At 41.8% G+C, this 26,808-nt stretch overlaps 1 protein-coding gene across 1 annotated transcript in view; it reads left to right on the forward strand.

Annotated features, from left to right (window-relative positions):
* The window catches only part of LOC144781542 (solute carrier family 22 member 6-A-like), a 239,250-nt gene that overhangs the window by 170,101 nt on the left and 42,341 nt on the right, over nt 1–26,808 (forward strand). Inside the window, exons 6-7 of the mRNA XM_078660447.1 lie at nt 214–329; nt 7,975–8,189. Of these exons, the coding sequence (XP_078516573.1) occupies nt 214–329; nt 7,975–8,189 (331 nt within the window). The remainder of the gene's footprint in view (nt 1–213; nt 330–7,974; nt 8,190–26,808) is intronic.

The raw sequence follows: 26,808 nt of genomic DNA on the forward strand, positions 1-26,808 counted from the left end.
TCAGCGAGTGGACTTGACAACAATAGACAGGAGTCACTGCTCCAGCCTTTTCGTCCTTAATCCAAATGTTGATATTGTGCTCAAGCGCATGTAGGTGAGTGGATTATGGAAGCAACTGTAGATACATGACAGAAAGATTATTGTCAAACTATGTGTAGTGGGATGTTATAGCGAGTCTAGGTGATCCCTCAACTAATCTCTCTGTCTTCACAGACTCTCAAAACAGATTTGGAGAAAGAAATAACTGCCTCAAAATCCAAATACTCAGTGGCTGATTTGGTGCGCACCCGAGTTATTCGCAGGATATCCATCTGCATGAGCTTCATTTGGTAAGATTGAATAGAGATTCTTCAAACTTTTGATTGGTCAAGCAGAACACCACACAATTTTTGCTCAGGAAACATACTTCAGCAAGGAGTCAAGACTTTTCCTGCTTTTTGGGTTCCTTGAGTGAATCACAACGTTGTATACAGTGCATCTGCAAACAGAATTGCATGTTGATATGCTTTAACTGATGGTAATGCTTTCTGTACAGAGATTAACCCTGGTGTTCATTCTGTGGTAAAGTGCTCCTTATTCTTGGGAAATAGAGAAGAGAGAAAATGACCTGATTTACCAAGCATCAACACCTTATAGTCAGATTATCGTTTAAGTGCCCTCATGCTCTCCTACATTTGTGGTTTAGTGGTCCGGCAGCTTGGGTTACACCCAAAGCTGTTTGCCTGGCTAAAGAATCATAAATTATCATCACATATCAAGTCAAGTTTAACTTTATTCGGTTAGATTAAAACCATAAAAGTGCACAACACAGAACATACTAATACAATCAATTCATTATTACATACATTATTAATCCAAATCTCATAGTACTGCACAGTTACTAAAAACCATCATATACGACGCAATCCTATCCAACACAATATGTCCTAAGTGAATAGATACATAATAATAAATCTACAATTATCAAAAATATGTACTGTTTACATGATATCCTTTAAAAAAAACACTTAATATTAAATAAATAACTTCATTTAAAACATGATCCCATCTATGATACCATCAGCCTATTCCTGCACCTAATAGCGCCTGTTATGTAGCTGGCAAACCCAAAGCACACCACGGGGATGCCAACATTTGTAAGTATGCTAGCGCTGGTCTGACTTTCTCAAAATGTTGACCCTTTAGGAGGGGAATAATAAATTTCCTACGTAAGGAGACGTAGAACTCACAGAAAAATATCATGTGAAGAATATTTTGTTCTGAGAAGTTGTCACAAGGACAGGGTCTTAACCAACCTTCTTTACAAAACCCTTTCGGGAAGGCCAGTAGCCAGGGAACCATGTTATGCTTAAATCTAACTAAAACAAACAAGTGTTAAGGCCTATTTATAAATGTTAGATATGGTTGCAACTGACTACCTATGCTCAGTGTGACAAAACCTCTCACTGTGGATTTAACTAATTCCCTTTCCTCCCTAAACAGCATAGATTCATCCAAAAACTGCTGCTTCAAGTCTCTAATCGCTGGTTTGCCCAGAGCTCTTGGGCTCAAGAATAGCTCAGGACAACCGAGAGAAGCCATTTGAGACTTGATATAATGAACCCAAGGTATATCTAGGCCCTTGTCTAGCGAAATGCAGTCATGTATGATCAGCTGGGTTAGTTTGGGCGACGGTTGGGCCCAAATTCTCAGCCAGCACATTATAGGGGCAACCGCAATCTGATCTGAGATAAAGCCGGCTCCAAGATCCTCATGGATGCTAAAAACAGGGTTAGAGGCCGGGACCGACAGTAATTTACGAAAAAAACATTTTCAACCACCTGGATTTCACCCTTCTCTAAATAACCCCAGAGGTCACTCCCATAAGTCACCATTGGAAGACACTTGGCATTGTAGATTTTCAAAAGTGCAGGGAGAGGTTTCGAGCCAATTCTTTTTGCAAAATCCACAATGGCCCCCGAGGCTCGGGCTAAAGTATTCCTTTTATGTACACGCTGGGTAACCCACGAGCGTCTATCGTAAAAAAGAACCCCCAAATAGGGGAAAGCGGGGACCTTTGTTAATTCCATATTCTTAAAATAGAATTTAGCCTTCCTTGCCCTACCAGAGACAATGAACATAGAATGGGACTTTTTAAAATTTGTGACCAGATCTAGTGAGTCCATAAAATCAATAAAACAATTTAAAAGAGTTTGAAGCCCTCTTGAAGTCCTTGCCAGCAAAACCGCATCATCTGCGTAAAGCAGAGCAGGAATCATTTTGGTACCAGCCCTTGGGATGTCTTTACAACTGGAAGTTAGAGCGGCCCCTAAATTATTTATATAGAGTGTGAACAACAGGGCTGCTAAAATGCACCCCTGTCTCACCCCTCTTTTGACGGGCCAAAAATCTGTGAGGCTGCCATCTTTGTTATAACGCACAGAAGCTGTAGAATTCTCATGCATGGCCGCCAGGAAGGAAATCAAATCTGCATCTAAGCCCATACTATACAATGTCGCCCATAACTTTGATCGATTGAGAAGATCAAAGGCAGAAGTTAAATCCATAAATGCCAGATGCAGGTCCTCCTGCTTAGCGACCGTGTACTTTCCAATTAATAGATGAAGATTGAGACATTGACCCACGGTACCTTTGCCCTGCCTAAACCCGTATTGGAGATCTGAGATGATAATATTTTGATCCAACCAATCCGTTAGGCGGGCAAGGACAACTTTCCCCATAATTTTGGCTGCGGAATCCAAGAGAGATATTGGCCTGTAACAGGCCGGGTCATCTCTGGCTCCATTTTTGGGTCTCGCTGGTAATGCATCCAAAGGATGCATGTGTCCAGCTGGAGATGTATAGTGATCAGTCTGGAGGGAAGGAGGACAAGAGGGTGTTATAGCTTTTTTTCCTGGATTCGTGTGCGCGAACGCGCACGTTCCGTCCTGCGCCGTGCCGTGCACTTCCCTCCCATACTCCCAGCCTAACGCGCATGCATGCACACAGACACCATCACGCGCGCACACGCACTTACACTTACACAGACACGCAGGCACCCAGACAGGCAACCCCCTCCTCCTCCCCCACAGTCACACACGCATACACACAGACTCCAAGACACATACACACACGCACGCTCACACACATACACAGCCCGCCGCGCGCGCGCGCGCACACACATGCCCCCCCGCCCTCGCAGGCCAGCAACAAAGCGAAGCCCCACGCACCGGCAGCAGGACTCTTCCTCCCTTCTTCGGCACAGGGGCGCAGGGTAGGCTCCTGCCTGCTCCGGTGCTCCAAAAAATCGCGGCTCTTCCGTGGGAGGCGGGGTAGGCTCCCGCCCTCCTACTTCCTGTTTCCGGTTGTCCCGCCCGGCCTGCCTGACTTCCTGGTCGCAGGCCGGCGGCGTTGCGTGGACTTGGAGTCGAGTTTACTGAAAATTAAACATGCACCTTTGTTGTTGCTTCGTTCCTTCTATTCATTGTTTTTGTGTTTCATAGCTACTTTGATTCCTGCTAACTTTTTCTCCCTCACTCTAGTACAAGATTGGTCTTTTTCCAGGATATTTGCAATAATAGAAGCATCTGCCTCCATCTTCTCAACAGGCAAACTGTCCTCAATCTCCATTGTACGCCTGATGAGTAAAGCATGGGTTTTTTGTTGTTTCTCTCCAAATGAGAAGCAATGTAATCTGTAACTCCATGTGGGGCCTTCACTTGGGGAATTCTCACCAATCTTCACTTTTTCTATTCCACTACATCCACTAATGCTACTTATAAAGCTTACTCTCTGTGCTTTACCAAGAAGCTTGTTCCTTTATTTTTCAAATGTTTCCTTTTTTAGATGCTTCCGTTGCGCTTCTGGGATGCCATCTAAGTCATGTAAATACAAAACATATTGCATTACAAATGCTATAGGTATCACATTTGCGAAAGTTATAACTATTGGCATTGTAAATGAAAAAGCTATTAATTTAGCTATTTAAAAAAAACATAAATAAAAACTTTGCCATTTACAATACCAATAGCTCAAACTTTCCTAATGCGAGACCCATTGCATTGCAAATGCTTGTTTAAAATTGGAATAATAACCGCTTTGGCCCAAGAAAGGGGAATGCCAAACTGGGCAACTGCGTTAAAAACCTGAGTCAAGATTTTGGACCATAAAATAGGATCTGCTCTATAAAGGTCAGCTGAAATGCCGTCAGGGCCCGGCGCTTTCCCCCTTGATGTTGACCCAATTGCTTCTATTACTTCATCCACTGACCAACGGGGAGAACCTTGACTAACATCACTATAAACACCCCCAAAGTGTTGTACCCATTTTTCAGGGGGGATGAGGCAATCTAAAGCGGGATTATATGATTCATGAAAGGTGGGACTGTTCACCACGCTCCAGAATCTGGAACTATTTGATAAAACACTTGCTTGGCTAAGCTCTTCCCATGTCATCTCTCTTAGGTGTTTCTTCCTACTCCCCACGACAATTTTATATGCCTTCCTTGCATCCTTAATCCTATGTGTAGATCTTGGTTTCCCATTAAGCTCATACCTGAGTGCTTTATGGGCTCTGATACAAGTGTCATCAAACCATTTTTTATGTTTTGTAGGCCTAGTTTTGTAAGGTACTGTCAAGTTAGCTGCCACTTGTTTTGTAATACGATTGAAAGCATCCAGGACTATTAATGGATCGGCGTCCTGGTCTGTACAAACACCAAACTCCTCAATACAGACACCGGTTACGCTTTGAATAAAACTGTCCAGGGTAATTGAATCCCATCTTAGCCGGCGAGCTTGATCTTTTGGAGCAATATTGGTATTACTTATGTGGGCCAGAGGACTAACTTTATCAGTGGCACACATTTTAAGATTCAGTGTCAGTGGTTGTGATCGCTTAGGCAATTATCCGTTACCCCAAATGTACCTAAGTGTTCCAACATAGAACCAGAGACTAGAATATAGTCAATGGTGCTATGATGGCCATGGCCACTGTATGTTGGTATGGGGGAGGACTTGTACCCCTGAATTGGGCAGTTCAAATTATGGTCTGATAGGAGACTCTCTAGAAAGATCCCCGAGGGGGAATGTTCAAAATGCGTTAACCCCTGCGGGCTGTATTCCTCGTCTAGTTTTAAAAAACAATCAGTCGGACAAACATGAATATTAAAATCACCTACGAGTATGTGGTAGTGCGTATCAACCGTGGACTCATACTCAGTCAAACAAGTAGAGAGAGTCCTTAGATGCTCTTAGTCATCATCTCTCGTAAAAGAGTTGTAAAAATTCATCACTAACAGAGTAGGTAAATTCATAGCTGTTAGTTCAACTACTAAAATATTTGAAAAGTGTGAGTCCATTAGCTTGACTTTATATGTTAGTTTAAGGTTAATTACCAGCAGGAGCCCCCCACTGGCTCTCCCCATACTTGACAGTATAGCATATTTACAAAACGTTAAGAAACCGTCCAGGAAATAGGAATCTTTAGGGTCCCAAGTTTCCTGAAGGGCAATAATGTCGGCGCCGGCGAGAAAAATCATCACATATCACTTTCTTCGATTACAGTTATGCCCAGGTCACCAATACCATTTTAGCACTTTATCTCTTTCCAAAGAGAGGTTCTTTCTTTCTTTTTTTCCATGATTGAAGAAGTCAAAGTGTTAAGCAAGCGTTTGTTAACTATTTGTATAATGGACTTCAAATGCATTTTAATAGTGGGTGTGCTGTACGGTATTCAGACAGAATATGGGAAAGAGAAACATCGTGGACCAAAATATCATGTCATGAATATCGAAACACAAATATTGTGAAGATAAGTTTCTATAGGTAAGCAAAATGTTACCATATACAGCTCCACATATATTAGCGATATATATATATATATATCTTCAGGGTACGTAGATGTGAGTTAAGAATAGTAAATCTATGCTGATCTATGTGGACTTATCTTCACAATATTTTGGTCCATGATTTTTTTGACACAATATTATGTCCACACAATATTTCTGTTTCCGATATTCCGTCAGTGATCCATGCTGTACTGTACTTTTTGCCTTTTATATAATAGGAATACAGAGGAAATAGGAAACAGAGACTCTGAGGGGATATCTGAATCTATATTCATAATTCAGATCAAATGTCAAAGGTGCAAATTCTGCAAATAATGCAGCCTGCTCTTTCTGCTAAATCTGCTCATATTCAAAGTTATACCTAAAGAGTACAATGAAAATGTAAAACAAGCATATTAAAGAGTCGATAATACGAAGCAGTAGTAATGGTTAGTTCAGAATTTCCGCTGAAACCCCATTCGTGGCCAAAGTGTGGCGTCACTTGATGAATCTGCATGGCATGTTTCGTGCACATCCGTCTGCAGTGTTTAATTTGTAAAAGAAAGAGTGCTGGTGTCCAAAGCTCTGCTCAGAAGCCAGCATGCAGTGACATTACATTTCAGGTGCCTTAATGATTTGGCCGGTAATCTTGAATTCACCTCAGGCCTCCTGCCTGCCTCAGACACTCCTTTCTCCTTATCTTGCTCTTGTAGGTTTGTGCTTTCTCCCTTTATGCTTCAACCACCACCATTCTAAAAGTGGCCACAAAATAACAAGAACAGTATTATGATAGGGTGACCATATTATGCTAAAGAGGAGCATAATACACAGTAAGGTCAAGGAAGACTCAAAGACGCCTAGAAATCTCAGCCAATGAGAGGCAGAGTGGAGAGCCTGGGCAGATGACTAGTCAGAGCTCTTGCAAGAATCTTTCTCACCCTGAGCTCTTGCAAAACTGCAAGAATTAGTAGTGAATCCATTTAGTTACCTATGCCTCACTCACACACAGGTAACAACACATGGACAGTGCTTAATCTGAGACTATTGTTGCAGGTAGGGCCCACCAGCACTCCTTTTTGGGGACCCGCACTTATTTTCCTTCAAAAGACTTTGATCTAAAGCAAGAAAAAGACAAAAATGGAGACAAGAAGGAAGAGAAAGACGAAAAATAGTAACAATGAGAGGGAGCAAGAATGAAAAAGAACTAGCACAAGTGATTAATGAGGCATGAGGTGCAATTAAATCAACGCAGCCTTTGTATTTGCAACCCAGACCATCAGTACCTCAGGCCACAGACTTACAAATAAGTACTGTGCATGTACACACACACACACACTCACACATACGCACTCATGCATAATATTGCAATCTCTCCACTTTCTTTTGTCCAGTTTGTAGATGAAAACAGGTGTGAAACTGAATACTCTTTTAAAATATCCCTCCTCCTTTCCTCCAGTTCCAGTGGGATCCATCCCTGCATGCTTCTACTCACCCAATGATCATGATCTGTAACACAAAAGTCATGATTGGAAACTGAGAGGCATATTTACAGGGAAATGACGGAGCATGGCGCTGCGGCCAATTTTTCAGCGCCACGCTCGGCCATTTCCAAAATGCAGACATACTCGGTACTTACATAACTGTGCACCACTGTGTCTACCCTGCGCTAAAAATAGCTGCCTAGAGCCAATGCAAGCACCCCTTGTGCCATAGTGAAGAGTGCCTGCGCTGCAGGGAATGACTATTGATGTGCAGGAAGGTGTTCCTTCCAGCACATAAACAATCAATAATGGTGATTTGTTACTTCTATGTGTGCTGCATTCTGCAGCACACATAGAATGGGTGGTGTGTTGGAGTGTTGTGGTGGAACACTCACAGCAACACCCATTGCATGCTCCTTTTATGCAGGAATCTGGTGAAAGGGGTACGATATTTACAAAGTGGCGGTAAGCCACAAAAAGTGGCTTCACAGCACTTTGTAAATATGGTGCAGGGCATTGCACCACCGGAACGTCAAAAAGCTTACGTTCTGGTGGTGCAACCCCCCTGTAAATATACCCCTGAGTGTCCCAAAAACATAAAAAGATGTCACAACTCCAAAAACTCCCAACCCTAATATTTATTTTGCTCATTCAATATTTCATCCTCTTGCATGTTTCCAAATACAGGTTCTCCACAAGTTTTGCCTACTATGGCTTGGCCATGGACCTTCAGAACTTTGGCATCAGCATTTACCTCATACAAGTCATCTTTGGAGCTGTGGATATCCCTTCAAAGTTAATCTCCACCATTGCCATGAGCTACATTGGCCGACGGATTACACAAACCACATCACTCATGCTGGCTGGGACGATGATCCTCGCGAACATATTTGTGCCATATGGTGAGGAGGTAATAGGGGAGGGTTGGAAGGAAGTTTATTATTTAATTATGAAGATACTGTTTGAACCCCCCAAAAATCTACACAAAAGTTACAAATATATAAATATATTTATGTGCAGCGTGTCATGAATGGATTGCAGAGTGGTTTAATTGTACTTTGTGATCGAAGAGGAACTTGCATTACAGAGAATAGCCCCAAGTTAGGACTGATAGATAAGTGCGTGTGGGTGTGTGTGGGTGTTTTCATTCACCCTTGGCAGTGCCAGATCATCCCAGACAGAGTCTAGCATAAAGGCCAGGGCCTATATTTATGAAGCCTTTGCATTGTCCTTGCAACACCCGGTATGCTTACACAGCCTTATGTTACATTGCAACTTTAGAAGCATTCCATGGGTAGAGCATGGGCACCCACCCATGTATTTTGGCGGATTCCCAGATTTAAAAAAACCCGTAAACCTGTGAATGTGTCAAAATGCTGCACCTTCCTAAGTGAAGTATAACAAGTAGAAGTATCTTTATTTCTCCTTATTAATTCCTCTTTATGCATGTGCTGCACTCTGCAGCTCACTTTGAAAGAGGATAATGCTTCTAAAGACTGTCTTTGTGCAGGAAGGGACACCTTCCAGCACCCAATCAACCCTGCCTGCAATGCAGTCACCTTTGTACTATGGTGCAAATGTGTCTGCATGGGGTTATGTTGCACACAGTGAGCCAACACAACGAGAGAGCATAACAGCTCAATGTCTTTGTAAATATGCCCTTTCACACAACACATCAAAGCAAATTTGCTTGCAGCCTTGCATTGCATGAAAGATTAGTAAGTATGCCCCCAGGTCTTTGAGAAAGCTGATGCAGCTCCTGTAAACTTGAAGTGCCACTCTGAAGTCTTTTGGCAACAGGAGAGGACAATTCGAAGTGGGGAGGGACACTTAAATGAGGGCTTATGCTGATAATTCCTAGAAGAGCTCCACAGAGTCTACTAACATAATTTCTCAATTTCCTGCTATTATGATAATGTTTGTACTCAGAGGACCCTCACATTGAAGCTAATCCTCACTTGAATGTGTCTCCAGTCTCAAGCAGCTCATTTACATATAGAGCCTAGATAGTGTGATGACTCCGAATTCTGTTGTGTTTTCTCAATTGAGGTCTATCAGGAGGAACACACATGGCTTCCAATGGACCCTAGAAGATTGTAACAATTCGCAGTGCATACTCCTTTGTGCATGATGGTCACCCAGTTCACCGAATATCTGAATTTTGTCTTGTTTTGCCATTTTGTCACAAACTAATACTGGTTCGGTGTCGACTGAAGTGGCCATAAATAACAATATTTGAACTCTATAAACACTAAATCAACCACATGTTGAAGTGTTGGACATTTGTGCTGAGAAAGGTTGGGTACCCAAGCCACAGCCAGGAGACAAGACAACCTCCACATGATAACAAGGCATTTTACTTTATAGAATATGATCAACCCTAAGAATGTAACTAAAAACTGTGATCACATCAGGAGAGTTCTCTGCACTCTTCCACATTTTTAAACTTAACTCTAAGCATATTATGCAAGGAGGGCACCACCACAACAGTACAAGTACTTGAAGTCACTTCATCTAGTTCAGACTGTTACTTTCCTTAATGCTGCAAACTGGCTCTGCTCTGGGGCTGCTCATGATGTAAAATGATGGACCTGTGTCCAAATGAGGCTGAGAGCCCTAACATCTGTCTTGCTCCTGTCGTGTATTTCTATAGGTTCTGAATCGATCCCCCTATTCCTGACCCTATTCTGGTTAAACTAACTAGCTAGTTAACTAACAGTCAGCCCATGAGGCAAGAACAGCCCCCATGATGCAGATACCGTTATCTGACGCAGTCACACTACGGCGCAGGAACGTGTTATCTGATTAGGTCATAACGCTTGAGATCTAATTAGACAAGCGACATTCCTCCAGCCCCTGATAAGGCATACGACGTTCTCATAACAAATCAAACCTATGACAACCTGGATAATCCGTGCGGCCATTGTTTTGATTTCACAGAGAACTTTTGCAAAAGAATGTGCTAACGAGCAAGTCGTATGACATCTTTATTGACGTACCTATGTCCATCCTTACGTCAATCTCGGCACCTTTAAGGTATAAATATTGCCGACCTTGCCCTATGCAAACACACGCGTGGTGACAAGACGGAGCAGCCATACTTGCCGAAGCCGAGAGCAGAAGCAGACCCCGCTGGCAGCAGCCCCGCCTTCCTGACGCGCTGAGAGACGCGCTGCTATCTCAAGCCGAGAGACCCAGCACCGGCGCTTCTGGGCAGCCCTCGCAGGCAGCCTGGAATATCGAGAGCAGAGAAAGAGATACCATTCCTCATTCATCCTAACTTCCAGGTACAGAACTGAATAACCCCTCACAGAGAATTCTTTAGTTATTCACTTGGCAAAAACAAACTTAACTTAAACTGTAACTTTCTATTCCCGCCCACGCATTAGACTTAGGTCAGGTACACGGGGTAGGCGTATTTAGAAACACCAGTTGAGTACGTTTAGTCAAATGTATATGTGTATGTAAATATATTTTAATCATTTGAAACATTATATGGCTCAGAAACCATATCAATGTTTTTACAGTATTATTTTATACTATTGCTTTTAATGTATGCACTTTACTTAACTATAAGTATTGCAATAATATCGATCCATTTCTCATGTATGAGAAAAGAGACTGATCAATAAATAACACCTTTTTATTGAACACGCCCGTCTCTTCCTTTTCTCTACATTCTGATGAGACTAAGAATGCACGTACTGACTGAGTAAAATAATTGCCTTGTGCTCACACGACTCTTGAGATTGACTCTTGATTAGGGGAGAGCAAAGTTGTCATGTTCTATGGTTGTCAGAAACTAAATCCCTTCTTGTCTAATCAGGGGAGGTAATTCTTTCCTGAACATTCGAGAAAGTTTCTAGCGAACTCTGAGCTTAGCTGGCAAACCCAAAAATTAAGTCTAGTATCGACAGTAGTAGACCTAGTTAACGTCTGGTCTAGGCCTTTACTGCTGTAGGTACTATTCCAATGCGCAGAGCCTATTGGGAAGATAGGAGCTACACTACATGGCGCCCAACGCGTTTGGAAAGGGCGATAAAACTAACGTAAGACATTTAGAGTAACTCAGTCGTGCTTTCTCACTCAGACCCCTTTTCCCATTATACTCCAAAGACGTCTGGAGTGGGTGAAAGGTAATATCCTCCAAAACCTCGCAGGAGGGAACTCCTATGTATGGTTCTTGGTCTAGTCAACGTTGAAGGATAAAAACAGTTCCAAAATATTGTGCATCTAATCTTTGTTCCATAAGAAACCTGATCTGCAAATAAACATAATACCATCCTGTCTGTAAAATGGCAGAGAGTGATGACGAAAGAGAGGCAGTTAGATTAGCTACTGAACTCGCAGATGCTGATGCTACCATGCAAGCAGCAGACCCGAATATAACACTCATTCCGGTCATTAAAAGGAGATCTATAACCTTAAAACTTATAGAAAATGGACTGACACCTAGAGGTGGCACAGTCATATTCGTAATTGAGGCACACGAATATCGGCAGACAGAGGTATACTATACATGGATACATTTTCCAGCAGCTAATGCTGTAACAAAGTACTTCCACTATTACAAAGTAGAGGAACCTCCTGAAACATACACTCCTTTCGAGGAGGTGGAAGTACCACTCAAATTCCAAGAGCATTTGCTCTTATTTGATGGCGCCCTAAAACACAATAATCACATTACAAGGCTCGGTCCTTTAGGAAGACCAGGAGCAACGTGGCCGGTCTTAGCCGGATACACACCACATCCAGACATCGACGAGATGCCTGCCCCACAGCTGTTAATACAGCTAAAACAATTACTAAAAATTCACAGACAATTAGTTCAGTATGTAATGCGGACTTCAACAATTCAGCCAGCGATTAAACTTCCACAGCTGACCCCTCACCAGGGGAACACAAATAAAATTACACCACAGAATATCCAATCCTGCCTAGGTAAAGTTCCAGCTAAACGGGAACAAATACCATTCTGGTTGGCACAGAAAATCACCCAAATAGAGGCGGTGTTTCCTGACACCACCCCATTAGAAAAACACAGGATTCTGACTATATGTCTCCCAATGGGAATCGCACCACACATTGAGGACTGTGACACTTGGGGTACAGTCTTTGCTTCCATCTATACAAAAACGCACGGTGTCCCATCCATTTCGGTGATACCAGATGTGCTAAAACAAATTCAAGATGAATACGGTCCAGAACCTGCTTTAACTCTTGGTATGAAATTACTGAAAGACTTCAAGCAGGTCTCGGCTATATTACTAGCCAACATAAAGGGTGAAGCAGCAAATGTGGCGATCCGCCAGAGGTTAAAAGAGACAGATATAGCAGACCAACCAGCTGAAATTGCCAGAATCATAGAAAAATCCTATGAAGAACTAGGCAGAGATAGTCTAGGTGGAATACCAGTAAAACCGCAACTGACTACAAGTCCAGAAAAAATATTTTTTAATAATAATAATTCACCAAAAAAGAACTGGGATGGAAACAAACAATCCAATCCTAAAGAAAAGAAATTCCAGTCCCGAGGAAGGTCTCCTAGGCGAAGAGAGAAATCTCCGAACCAAAGACAGAGGTCACCGCAGAGTGACCCCTCTGGGAATAGATATAACCTTAGAAATAGGGATAATATTAAAAAACCTGATAGATATCAAGACATTGATACACGTCCCTCTCAATCTTTTCAGACTTCCTCGCAGAAATCGGAAAGAAGAGGACGATCAGAAGAGCACGCCAAGTCCAAAGACAAGGAACCTGCTCAGCTAAAAAAGAAATTACAATTTCCAAAAAAGAAGGTAGCCAGTATCAAGGTAGTTAACAATGCCGAGAATACTGAGGACACAACTGAAAAACGGAGAGTGGGCTCAGACAATGCTAGACAGCGCAGCAGAGGTGAGCATAGCTCGCAAAGTCCTTATGAATCATCTGGAGACAGTGGACACGAATGAATATCTTCAAGTGGAAACTGCAGATACCAGAGTTAGCAAGCCCCACAAGATATACGAGATAACATTACGTATAGAGGGAGATAAGACTAGGAAAATAAGGGGACTATTTTGGGATAACCTATCCAAAGGCTATGACATCCTTCTAGCTGAAAAAGACTGGCCACCAGAGTTTGTCAGGGAGTGCCCTCATGGCGAAGAAGTAATTATGCCTGCCTTCTCGAATCAAATACCGATTCATAAAAAATATATACACTTGCTAGAAAGTGGGCAGTGGCCTTAGCACCTGCTTTATATAAAAATCATGTAGGATGGGATGAGGATTCTCCTCCTCACAAAATCCAGTTAAAATCACAACCTACTGCACAAAGGCAGTACCCAATTAAGCAAGAAGCTAAAAAATAAGTAAATGAAATACTAGATCAGCTAGAATACCAGGGGGTGATTGAAACTTGCACCTCACAAATGAACAATCCTTTGTTTCCGGTCTCCAAACCAGACAATTCATATCGTCTAGTTTTGGATTACCGACACCTTAACACATGTTGCAAAACTTTTGCAGTGCAAAACTCACACAGTGCTGCACTAATGAATAACATAGTGCGCAAAAAATACAAAACAACCTTGGACATCTCCAATGGATTCTTTTGTCAAAACATAGCACCAGAGAGCAGATATTTAACTGCATTCTCAGTAAATGGCACTCAAAAACAATTCTGTCGGTTAGCCCAGGGGTACAAGAACAGCCCGGGGGTATTCTCAGCGAGAGTAACAGAATTACTACAACTATATGATGATGAAGCATTATCTTATGTCGATGACATTTACTTAACAGATGATGACTTGGAGACTCACTTGAAAAGGGTGAACACCATAATACTTGGGTTCGCTGCAGAGGATTACAAATTCAACTTCAAAAAATCCAGAATTGCCCATCTGACAGTCCTATTCTTAGGATATGAGTTATCGAGTGAAGGTAAAAGCCTGGCAAACAATTTCCTAGAGAAATGTGCCGTAATCCAAGCTCCTAAAACACTAAAAAACCTACAGTCAATTCTAGGCTTCCTAAATTTCGGAAGAACATACATTGCAAATTACGCAGAAAGGGTCAAACCCCTTTACGATCTGATTAAACCAGACTTTAAAAAATCCAGTTGGACTCAAACACACACAGAAATTTTGAGATCCTTACAAACAGACATGCTAATTAAAACAAAATTAGAAACACGTGATAATACACGCAACCTTGTGATCCGAGTCATCCCAGGGAGATGCGGATTCACGTACCTAACCTCTAATGAGGGAGAAAAGGTACCAATTGCATTCAAATCACACTTGTACACTAAGGCTGAAATGAAATTTAGCCCAACGGAAAAAATTCTTACAGCAACACAGACAGCTATAGCAAAAGAACGAGCCCTGGCACAAGGTAAACGAATAGTAATCGTGACACCAATACCAGCCTTAGAGGCGGTAACAAAGGCAAGCATTCCAAATGCTAAAGCACTCCATCCGAGATGGATACAATGGGCTAACTCTCTTGCTGCAACAGACGTGGTGTACGAATTTGATCCTTACTTAAAAACACAAGAATTTCTCCACTATGAATTGAATGTCCTCCGCCAACCGAAATTCTGCCTCTAGAACACTACGGCTGTATAATATATACAGACGGATCAGCACAACCCGCAGTAGGGGGTAAACAAGCTTACAGTGCTGCGTGCGCGATTGTTAAAGGTCGTTGGCACGAAGGGAAATTTAAACCAACCCTCACTAAAACACAATCTCTAGGAGATTGCACAGCTCAGCGAGCTGAACTACTAGCATTCAAGATGGCGCTTGAAAATACCGATCGAGAATTCCCCACACTTATAGTGTGCGATTCGTATTATTGCGTTCAGTCTTATAATGAATACTTGCAGATCTGGCTTCAAAACGGTTTCAAGGATGCAAAGGGTGGCACAATCAAGCATAAGATGCTCTGGGAACAAGTAGCTCTTTTACAAAAAGAACTACCAAAGACTCACGTGATACATACACTGAGTCATCAACGTGATGGCGTTCACGTTGCAGGGAATTCATTGGCTGATGAGGCCGCGAAAGCAGCTGTGCAAACGGCTTCCGTAGCTGCCGTCACCCGGTCAAAAACAAAAATAGACAGCGAAATATTACAAGCTGTCAGCGCTTCAGAAAAGGATTCGATAGAACCACTCCCTAAAGGCTTTCCAGTAAAATACTCATACATAACTGATGCAAACAATGTTCCTTTTGCTCGAATCCCTGGAGTGGGGGATAGGGCAATTCCAAACATGGAACATAGGTTAGGACTAATAATAGCGGCACACGAAGGGCTTGCTTCTATCCATGCTGGCGTCTCAGCCACAGTATCATTATTAAAACAGAGATACTGGTGGCCACAAATGAGAAGACAAACAAGGAACTATGTTCTAGAATGTGAAATATGTCAAAAAATGAAAGTATCAACGGTGAGACGTCCAGCTCAGACGCCCCTTCTAATCTCGGATAAACCATTAGCCTGTGTTTATCTGGACCACTGCGGTCCCTTACAAAGGGATGGTAACTATAAATATATCTTGGTCGCAGTGGACTCATGCACGAGATTTATATGGATGTGGCCCCAGCGAACGGCTGACGCCAGAACTGTTATAAAAGATTTGCGGGTCTTCATCGGCACATACGCAATTGGCATTCTGCATTCTGACAATGGTCCTGCTTTTAGCTCTCGGGCTTATAAGGAGGCCATGGTCAGCATGGGCGTGCAATTGCGGTACTCTTGTCCATTTCACCCTGAGGGGAACGGAATTGTTGAAAGAAAAAACCGTGACATAAAGCAATCTATAACGGCAAAGATATTAGGTTCGGGAGCTGGGTGGGTCAAACATCTAATAAGTGTCCAACGTAGTCTAAATAACTTGCCAAGAAATTCTCTGAAGGGATTCAGTCCGTACGAATTATTATTCGGAACTAGGATGTTGATCTCTGACCTTGATAGTCAGACTTCAGTGGTAATAGAAAAAACCTTTGATGTCAAAGACCGTTTGGCTATTTTGCAGGACTTAAACAAAACAAGAAAAGACCTGAGCAACATACAGTTGAAACAACAGCCAACAACCACTGAAGAATCACCACCTGTCCCAGCAAGACCTGTCTGGATTCCAAAAGTCGGGGATCTAGTCAGGGAGAAGATCGCGGTAAAGAAGGAATTTGGGCCTTCTTACAGAAAAGCAGTTCCTGTCTTGTCTGTCAACGGGACAAGATCAGTTGTACTACCGCCACTTGCTGGAAAAAAGGAGAACCGAGTTGTATCCATCGACCTGGTAAAACCACAACATGTGGCCGATAACAAACAGTAGGCCAAGTGGACTCCCAATAAGTAGCAGAACACCAAGGTTTGCTACCAGTACAGAGGTCCTAACAAAGAGGCTCATCAAATTCGAAACGCCTACAGAAGAACAACAAGGACTATGCAACAATGCAATAGAACTAAGACCTCTGAAAACCCAAATAAAAACATTTAGCAGAGACACACCAATCTACAATGAAGTACCAAGTGACAATGCAAGAAACAAAAATCCTGAAGCAATTGGAACAATTGACAGAACTGCATCTGGTTACTTCATCAACTTCGATGATTCCTCTGAAGGTTTCAGTGAACCAAAGACACAGCCATCATCAAAATCCTTTAAAGACAAAGCTAAGGAACTTTTGAAACAACTGAAAGAAACATATCTGGTTTCTCCATGGATTGAATTTTGGGTGGGTTTTGGTGCATTTATCCTCATACTTTGGCTCATCATGGTATTTACTTTGGGACGCTTCATTGAGGGAAAATATGCTAAAATGGACACAGCAAGTCAGAACATCAACTTGGTCCTCAAACCACACACATCTTCACACGTCGAGAAAAGAGAACTTTCTCCAGAACTTTCTTCAGCCAACTTCACAGCCAATCCGATACCTGGTGGGGTAGCCTGGGACAACACTGACTATGAAATTTATGGTCTGGTCGAGATCCTGAAATATCCACACCAAATCAAGATCTCCTTGAGTGACTTTGCAAAACCAAACTCATTTGCTGATGATTGGGACTTCGAAAGTATTAACAACATGATGTCTGACTTAGTAATGTCTGCTAAATTTACAAAACATGATTATTTGCAAGGTTCTACAAATTATGATAGCATGTATTGCTATAACCATTATGGTAACCATTTCTTGCATAAATCTGCACAACCTAGAAATGTTTTAAATTATAATCAATGGGAACATTGTGCTACACCTCCAAAAGGGAGCTCTAGAACCGTTTATGACAAATATTCATATTTCTCAGGTTTTAACATAAGTAATGCTGAAACATTTTATTTTAAATTGTCAAACAAGACAGGGATGAAAACCATGATAACCAACACAAAATTGATATATTCAGATTCATTCTTTGAAAAAATGAATACTTTTGGATTTGATTATTGGGACAAAAATGTTGATTTGAAAAGTGTTTGGGGTACAAAAGAATGGCAAGTACAGGGTATAGAAGCTTTGTTTAGAGCCTGCTTGATCCCAGAACAAATGATATTTTTAAATGACACTGTTCAACAAACCACCTGTCTTGGCTTAGCCAAAATCAAAGATTTAAATAACCCGTCTATTCCAAAGCCAACAATGTTTAGCAATAACTCTGATACAGATGAAGAAATAGACGTAAACCATATACTTAACCAAAACAGAACACATCCTGATTGGAAACAATGGTTGATCTGGCCCACAGATACAAATCACTGTCAAGATAGATTCCTGAATAAAACACAGGGTTTCAAAATGACCAGGCCAGACCCTAGATATCCCCAAAGACATCACCCAGGGATAATAACAACCTACAGTGTGGGCAAATTATGCCTTCAATGGCTACAGACTTCCACACTGCCTGAAATTAAGCAACACCTAACTTTACTTACTGATGGTGCTGACTTGCGTGATTTCATAATGGGACCACGCAAACAGCGTCAAAAGCGTTTCATAGCAGCCTCTGTATATGCAGCATACAATGAGGCCTGGAAGGTTACTCAAATTGAAACAGCAGAGAAAATACGTGAAATTGATCGTATTAATTTGGAAAAATCACTTTCTGTAGTGGACAATGGGTTAATGACTCTGTCCTCCAGAATTTTTTCATTGGACAGCATTGTGTCTTCAGCAATCGATATATTATCGCAAGACTTACTGTTATTACAACATGGTCAGTCACAATTGCGTTCCATTGTACAGCTTGGCTGGAGGTTACAAAATCTGCGTTCAGGCTATGTGCCTTGGCGTTTAATCAACACAACGTCACTATTCCAAATCTTTAACCTTACTGATAGACAAATCGGTATGGCGCAAAAGGGTGCTGATTATACAATCTTGAGCATTGAAAAACTAGAAAGATTACCAATGACAATGTCAGAACGACCTGTCAGTGAATGGATAATCCACGGAATAATAAATATTCCAATCTCAACCTTCAGGTTTCAATACTGCCAAAAATATATACAGGCTGGCATGTACGAGAAATTGGGAAAGGGGTACCTTAAAACAACATGGAACCTGCCCTATTCACATGCATGTGTCAGTAATAAAGGACAGAAAGTGTTTCTTAGTGGCAACAATTGTGCTATGTCACTAAGCGGCACGCTTCTGTGTAACGGAATTAGCTTGCACGGAGCCTGTGAAGGGAATTCATACAACCTTTCATGTCACCAGCAAGGCGCACCTGCAACTGAAATAGAACCATTCTTTCAAAGTCTCTATAATGGGAGTTACATTCTTATTGTAGACCGCAGATGTTGTAGTCTTATGCCCGGGACTCCTTATCTAGTAACTACAACGGCGAAGGTCAAGTGCTGTGGACGTTCTTTGTTCCCCAGCTCCTTTCCAGACAGGGAGGCAAGGGCATGGCCCAGTTTGAAAATTACTTCTATTCGAATAGACACTTTAAGCAGAATGAAAACAGTGCTTCTTCAGACGCCTACAAGGCTCACGTCATCAAAAGAAACATATGATCTACAAGTCGCAAGGATGACTGCAGAGATACATACATTATTATCAACTAATTCCCCCGTACATTTCGCGGAAATCCTGAGCGAAATCTTAAATATTTCTGATACCAATGGGATCTCAGGGGTATTTAAGACAGTATTTTCGATGGCATTAACACCATTCAAAGCCATACTGGGTATTTTTCCAGATTTCGTCCATTCGATTTTTGGCGGACTTCCCCTGATCCTAGGACTAATTGCAGGAATCCTATTCCTAGTCCTTATTTTTCGTTATGGCAACCCATGTCACAGATCAAACTCTCGCGACAATGGAAGATACGATCCTAGCCATTGGATACCGGGACCGGATATCAAAAATCCTGGGACTCTCCCGGCTTAGAGACCTAAACATGACTTGGTTTCTATCATTTCGACCAATGTGGCAAAGGTGTGTTTTACCTGTACTAAGGTGTCTACTATGCGGAGAAGAATGCGTGTTAGACACCTGTCTGACGCTACAATCGGATGCGCCGGTGGATGCAGATACACTGTTGGTTCCTACCAAGGTTCACGCTTTGTGCTGCCCTCAAAGGCTGCCAATCCTGATGACGGCATTCCTGGAATCTTCACCACTACGATTGAAGAGTAGTGAAGTTAAAGATGAAAGCAGCATCGAACAGGTACGACCTTCTGTCAGTGATGCGAATCAGAATGTCAATGGAGACAATCATGCGCACGAATGCATGGTTACCCCTATTCCCGACTTAGTGGAACTTTCCCATGAAGCTGTTGACAGTTCTTTCGAAAGCCTGAATGATATGATGTTCTCTCCGGAACAGAAATAGAGACTTTTGAGTAAACTCGCACACGGCGTTCCCTGAATTCGGCCTTCAACTTTAAAAATAAAGTCACATGAACAATTTCACTCCAGCTCACGGACAGCAATTTTTTTCAGCAAGCCCCTAAAATATTTTTCTATATATTTTTTTCCGGGACACTGATCTTCTGCTTAAAGTAAGAAACTATTCCTAGAGAACTAAGATTTCTATTTTTAGATACTTTATAGACTTTATAGAGTTTAGCTGCCCGCTGGTATGTTCACAAATATTTTATTATGTGATGAAATGGTCTCGAACTTCCTTTCTGTATAGCCATATTAAGAGCCATTTCATGTGTATTTCTCATATACCAATAAGCAATAATGCATAAAAATGCGTGTTTACTTTTGCATTTAATTCATAGCTTAAGTGCATACAATATATATGACTGCAATTTTTCAGTATATTTGAAAATTTCAAAATGCATTTATGTATTTTGGGGTGGTAAGGTATACACTATACTCTATAGTATGTTGTACTATGTTATACTATGCATAGATTAGTAGATATGACCATAGTTAGCGTGGAGTGGGTGTCGTGTATTTCTATAGGTTCTGAATCGATCCCCCTATTCCTGACCCTATTCTGGTTAAACTAACTAGCTAGTTAACTAACAGTCAGCCCATGAGGCAAGAACAGCCCCCATGATGCAGATACCGTTATCTGACGCAGTCACACTACGGCGCAGGAACGTGTTATCTGATTAGGTCATAACGCTTGAGATCTAATTAGACAAGCGACATTCCTCCAGCCCCTGATAAGGCATACGACGTTCTCATAACAAATCAAACCTATGACAACCTGGATAATCCGTGCGGCCATTGTTTTGATTTCACAGAGAACTTTTGCAAAAGAATGTGCTAACGAGCAAGTCGTATGACATCTTTATTGACGTACCTATGTCCATCCTTACGTCAATCTCGGCACCTTTAAGGTATAAATATTGCCGACCTTGCCCTATGCAAACACACGCGTGGTGACAAGACGGAGCAGCCATACTTGCCGAAGCCGAGAGCAGAAGCAGACCCCGCTGGCAGCAGCCCCGCCTTCCTGACGCGCTGAGAGACGCGCTGCTATCTCAAGCCGAGAGACCCAGCACCGGCGCTTCTGGGCAGCCCTCGCAGGCAGCCTGGAATATCGAGAGCAGAGAAAGAGATACCATTCCTCATTCATCCTAACTTCCAGGTACAGAACTGAATAACCCCTCACAGAGAATTCTTTAGTTATTCACTTGGCAAAAACAAACTTAACTTAAACTGTAACTTTCTATTCCCGCCCACGCATTAGACTTAGGTCAGGTACACGGGGTAGGCGTATTTAGAAACACCAGTTGAGTACGTTTAGTCAAATGTATATGTGTATGTAAATATATTTTAATCATTTGAAACATTATATGGCTCAGAAACCATATCAATGTTTTTACAGTATTATTTTATACTATTGCTTTTAATGTATGCACTTTACTTAACTATAAGTATTGCAATAATATCGATCCATTTCTCATGTATGAGAAAAGAGACTGATCAATAAATAACACCTTTTTATTGAACACGCCCGTCTCTTCCTTTTCTCTACATTCTGATGAGACTAAGAATGCACGTACTGACTGAGTAAAATAATTGCCTTGTGCTCACACGACTCTTGAGATTGACTCTTGATTAGGGGAGAGCAAAGTTGTCATGTTCTATGGTTGTCAGAAACTAAATCCCTTCTTGTCTAATCAGGGGAGGTAATTCTTTCCTGAACATTCGAGAAAGTTTCTAGCGAACTCTGAGCTTAGCTGGCAAACCCAAAAATTAAGTCTAGTATCGACAGTAGTAGACCTAGTTAACGTCTGGTCTAGGCCTTTACTGCTGTAGGTACTATTCCAATGCGCAGAGCCTATTGGGAAGATAGGAGCTACACTACACTCCGCCTTTCAGATGATACAGAATCTCCCTCACGGAGGCTCAAGCACGGCGAAGCAAAACGTAAAACACAACAACACCTAGAAAAGGGTTTTATTTTTTTTAAATGCAAAGACTCTCTTTTTTTTAATAAGGCTTGGGGTTTTATTGATGCAATGCTCTCTAACAGAAAGGCTTTCCCGGATGTCAATGAGCAGAATTCAAATAAACATAGAGGTATATATTGATATGCATGCAATTATAACACACTTTGTAGATGCAACAGTTTAATGCATGGATTATAACATGAATAAACAAAGCGGCAAATAATATGATATAAAACTCGAGCAAATATACTGGAGGTCCTGCAAGATAAGAAAGATATACACACTGAATACTTCAAAGGATTACTTTGGATGTGCACTCTGATTCATTTACACATCACAAAGAAAACACCTCAAATGATCAAAGCCATTGCCACACATCACAATGGCAATATTCAAAACTCAACACTCAACACTTCACCTGGTGCAAGCACTGCATCTGAGCCCCTCCTGACCCGGGGATTTAACAGCCGGGGAAAAGAGCCTCATCAACCAGGGTTCCGCTGTACCATACTGTGTGTACAGCTCCCACTGTAAGACGGCAAGATACAAGAACAAAACCTTAAAGAGAAACAATCGTACATTCAGGTTAGGATAAAATAGCACACCAAAGTCAATTAAAATGATGATATTTAAAGGTCATCACAGGGTGTCAGATCACAAGAGTGCCTCTAGCACTTCAACACCCAATTCAGACAACCCTCAATGATTACTCACAGTCCTGAGGCTTTAATATTTTATGACAGGAGGTCTCGGCTGTTGTAGAATTCTTTGGCTTCAGATTCAATCAGATGGAATTGTGGCCATGTCAGAGTCTAGGTCCTCAGTGTTTATCGTCACAATATCGAAAAAAATATCGACTGGACAGAATATCAAGTTTTTTATATAGAATGGACAGAATATCGAATTGCAAAAAATATAGTGGTGCAGAATATCGAAATTCAGGTAAAAAATATCGATTTTCATATTATCGAAGTTAGTAATATCGACAGTGTTAGTATATGTGTTAAAAGTATGTATTATTTTGGTTATAGATGTTTGAATTTTTTTAAAGTAATGAATTTTATGTTATTACATTTTTGCGTAATTTAATTCCGTAGCGGGTTGTGGGTTTATAGGCAAATAGGTTGGGAAGTAATTTAATTAGAGTAAATTAAATATTAATTTTTAGAAATTATTTATTATTTTTAATTTAGTTTTGCGTTTTAGTTCTGTAGCGGGTTGTGGGTTTATAGGGTAATAGGGTGGGAAGTAATTTAATCGTTATAAAGTAATTATTTATTTGTATTTATTGGTATTGATAATTAATGTATTGTTTATTAGTTAATAATTGGTAATTAATGTTTATTAATTGGTAATTATTTTTTATTAATTGGTAATTCATTGTTATTAATCGATTCATTGATAATTATAATAATTGTATAAATGTATTATTCGAAGCGGGTTGTGGGTTTATAGGGGAATAGGGTGGGAAGTAATTAAGTGTAAATAGGTAATTATTGAAATTATTTTTGTGTATTGATAGTTAATTTACTGTTAATTATTAATTGGCATTTTTTTATTACTTATTAATTTGTGGTATTGAAAATGAATTGGTTGTTAATTAATTGTTAATATGTAATTACTTTTTAATAAATAATATTTTTTGGTACTTATATTTAATTAGTTATTAAATATTGTGTAATTGGTAATTCGTTTTAATTATTATTTTGGTATTGATAATTAATTTATTTTTATTTAAATATTAAATCATTACTTTCCCTATCGTTGCACTCACTGGAGTGAGAATAGTAATTTTTACCCCTACGCTGTCCAACACTTTCCCTACTGTTGCACTCTCTGGAGTGGGAATAGTAATTTTTACCTCTATGCTATCCAACACTTTCCCTACTGTTTCACTCACTGGAGTGGGAATAGTAATTTTTACCCCTACACTATCCAACACTTTCCCTACTGTTGCACTCTCTGGAGTGGGAATAGTAATTTTTACCCCTACGCTATCCAACACTTTTCCTACTGTTGCACTCACTGGAGTGGGAATAGTAAATTGTATCCTCGAGCTAACCAACGCGTTCCTTACTTTTGCACTCACTGGAGAGGGAATAGTAATTTTTACCCTCCCGCTATCCAACGCTTTCCCTACTGTTGCACTCACTGGAGTGGGAATAGTCATTTTTACCCTCCCTCTATCCAACGCTTTCCCTACTGTTGCACTCACTGGAGTGGGAATAGTAATTTTTATCCTTCCGCTATCCAACGCTTTCCCTACTGTTGCACTCACTGGAGTGGGAATAGTAATTTTTACCCTCCCGCTATCCAACGCTTTCCCTACTGTTGCACTCACTGGAGTAGGAATAGTAATTTTTACTCTTCTGCTATCCAACACTTTCCCTACTGTTGCACTCACTGGAGTGGGAATAGTAATTTTTACCCTCTCGCTATCCAACACTTTCCCTACTGTTGCACTCAATGGAGTGGGAATAGTACATTTTACCCTCCCGCTATCCTACGCTAAAAATATTGAATATTTTTTATTAATATTAATTTAATATATATATATATCTATCTATCTATATATATATATATATATATATATATATGTATTAAAAAATAAAAATGAATGTCTATTTTTTACTTACATTCATTATTTATTAATTTTAAGGTTATTTAAGTATTTTTAAGTATTTTGTTATTAATTAGATTTATTATTTAATTAGTTCTACATTACTTTTAAGACATTTAAAAAATTCGATATTTTAACAAACTATATTATTTATAAAGATATTTTGGATTCGATATTTTTGTACTTACCTGTTTGTCGATAGGAATTTGATATTCTGGCATTCTATATTTTTTGACCGTCCTGTACTTTACAGAAGCGGTCGCTCCCTCACGCTGCTCCCCGCTCTACCCGACTCCTACACTACTGTCTGCTGCCTTCGCCTCTGCCACTGCCTGCACGAAGTACCGCAAGTACATTGTAGCGCGAGATAACCAAATAATTAATTAATACCGATGCGCATTTTGTTCGTAGCTCATTAAGTGAAAAAACGCCTTGATAGACTTTTGAGCAGTGCTGCGCCGAGTGTATTGCTGATTGCTGTCTGGTTGTGCCGGTACCATTGCCACTTGTACCGCGTTGTTACCGTTTGCGCCTCAATCCTGTTTGGCTTCTGGCCTGCGACCATTTTGTTTGCATTGTTGTTGTTGTGGCTCCCTACCCGAGTCTCCACCCCCGCTCCTGCCTCCCAGCTGACCCTCCCTCCCACTGATAGCGTAAGCCCCGCTCCCCCCGCTGTAGCGCTGTGACCGTCCTGTACTTTACAGAAGCGGTCGCTCCCTCACGCTGCTCCCCGCTCTACCCGACTCCTACATTACTGTCTGCTGCCTTCGCCTCTGCCACTGCCTGCACGAAGTACCGCAAGTACATTGTAGCGCGAGATAACCAAATAATTCATTAATACCGATGCGCATTTTGTTCGTAGCTCATTAAGTGAAAAAACGCCTTGATAGACTTTTGAGCAGTGCTGCGCCGAGTGTATTGCTGATTGCTGTCTGGTTGTGCCGGTACCATTGCCACTTGTACCGCGTTGTTACCGTTTGCGCCTCAATCCTGTTTGGCTTCTGGCCTGCGACCATTTTGTTTGCATTGTTGTTGTTGTGGCTCCCTACCCGAGTCTCCACCCCCGCTCCTGCCTCCCAGCTGACCCTCCCTCCCACTGATAGCGTAAGCCCCGCTCCCCCCGCTGTAGCGCTGTGACCGTCCTGTACTTTACAGAAGCGGTCGCTCCCTCACGCTGCTCCCCGCTCTACCCGACTCCTACACTACTGTCTGCTGCCTTCGCCTCTGCCACTGCCTGCACGAAGTACCGCAAGTACATTGTAGCGCGAGATAACCAAATAATTAATTAATACCGATGCGCGTTTTGTTCGTAGCTCATTAAGTGAAAAAACGCCTTGATAGACTTTTGAGCAGTGCTGCGCCGAGTGTATTGCTGATTGCTGTCTGGTTGTGCCGGTACCATTGCCACTTGTACCGCGTTGTTACCGTTTGCGCCCCAATCCTGTTTGGCTTCTGGCCTGCGATCATTTTGTTTGCATTGTTGTTGTTGTGGCTCCCTACCCGAGTCTCCACCCCCGCTCCCGCCTCCCAGCTGACCCTCCCTCGCCCCTCCCCCTCCACTATCCGCATATGACAGATGCATTTTCGCGCAGCGTTCACGCGCAGCGGCCACGCCCCATGCGCGCCGAAGGTGCGCCAAAGGTAAGCCCGTCTACGCCCGTCCGCGCCTGGACAGCGCCCAGCACCAGACCCCCTGGTCCCCGCCTTACCCAGCCCACTCGCCTCTCGTATGACGCCGCAACTCTCCTCGCCCTTAACCCCCGACACACACCACAATGCTACGTAGCTGCCCCGGGACGTACCCACGGCCCCTTCGCCTGTCGCTCCTGCAAATTTACCAGCGATAAGACCCATACCACATCCACTAACCCCAAACACAACTCCGACTCTAACCACCTGAAGTGCATCCTGCTGAACACCCGCTCGGTCCACAGACACGCCACTGAACTCTGGGATCTACTCGACACTACATCACCGGATGTCGCCTTCCTTACTGAAACATGGATGAACGCATCATCAACACCCGACATCGCCATTGCCATCCCTG

The sequence above is a fragment of the Lissotriton helveticus genome, chromosome 9 (assembly GCF_964261635.1).
Source record: "Lissotriton helveticus chromosome 9, aLisHel1.1, whole genome shotgun sequence".
Taxonomy (NCBI): Eukaryota; Metazoa; Chordata; class Amphibia; order Caudata; family Salamandridae; genus Lissotriton; species Lissotriton helveticus.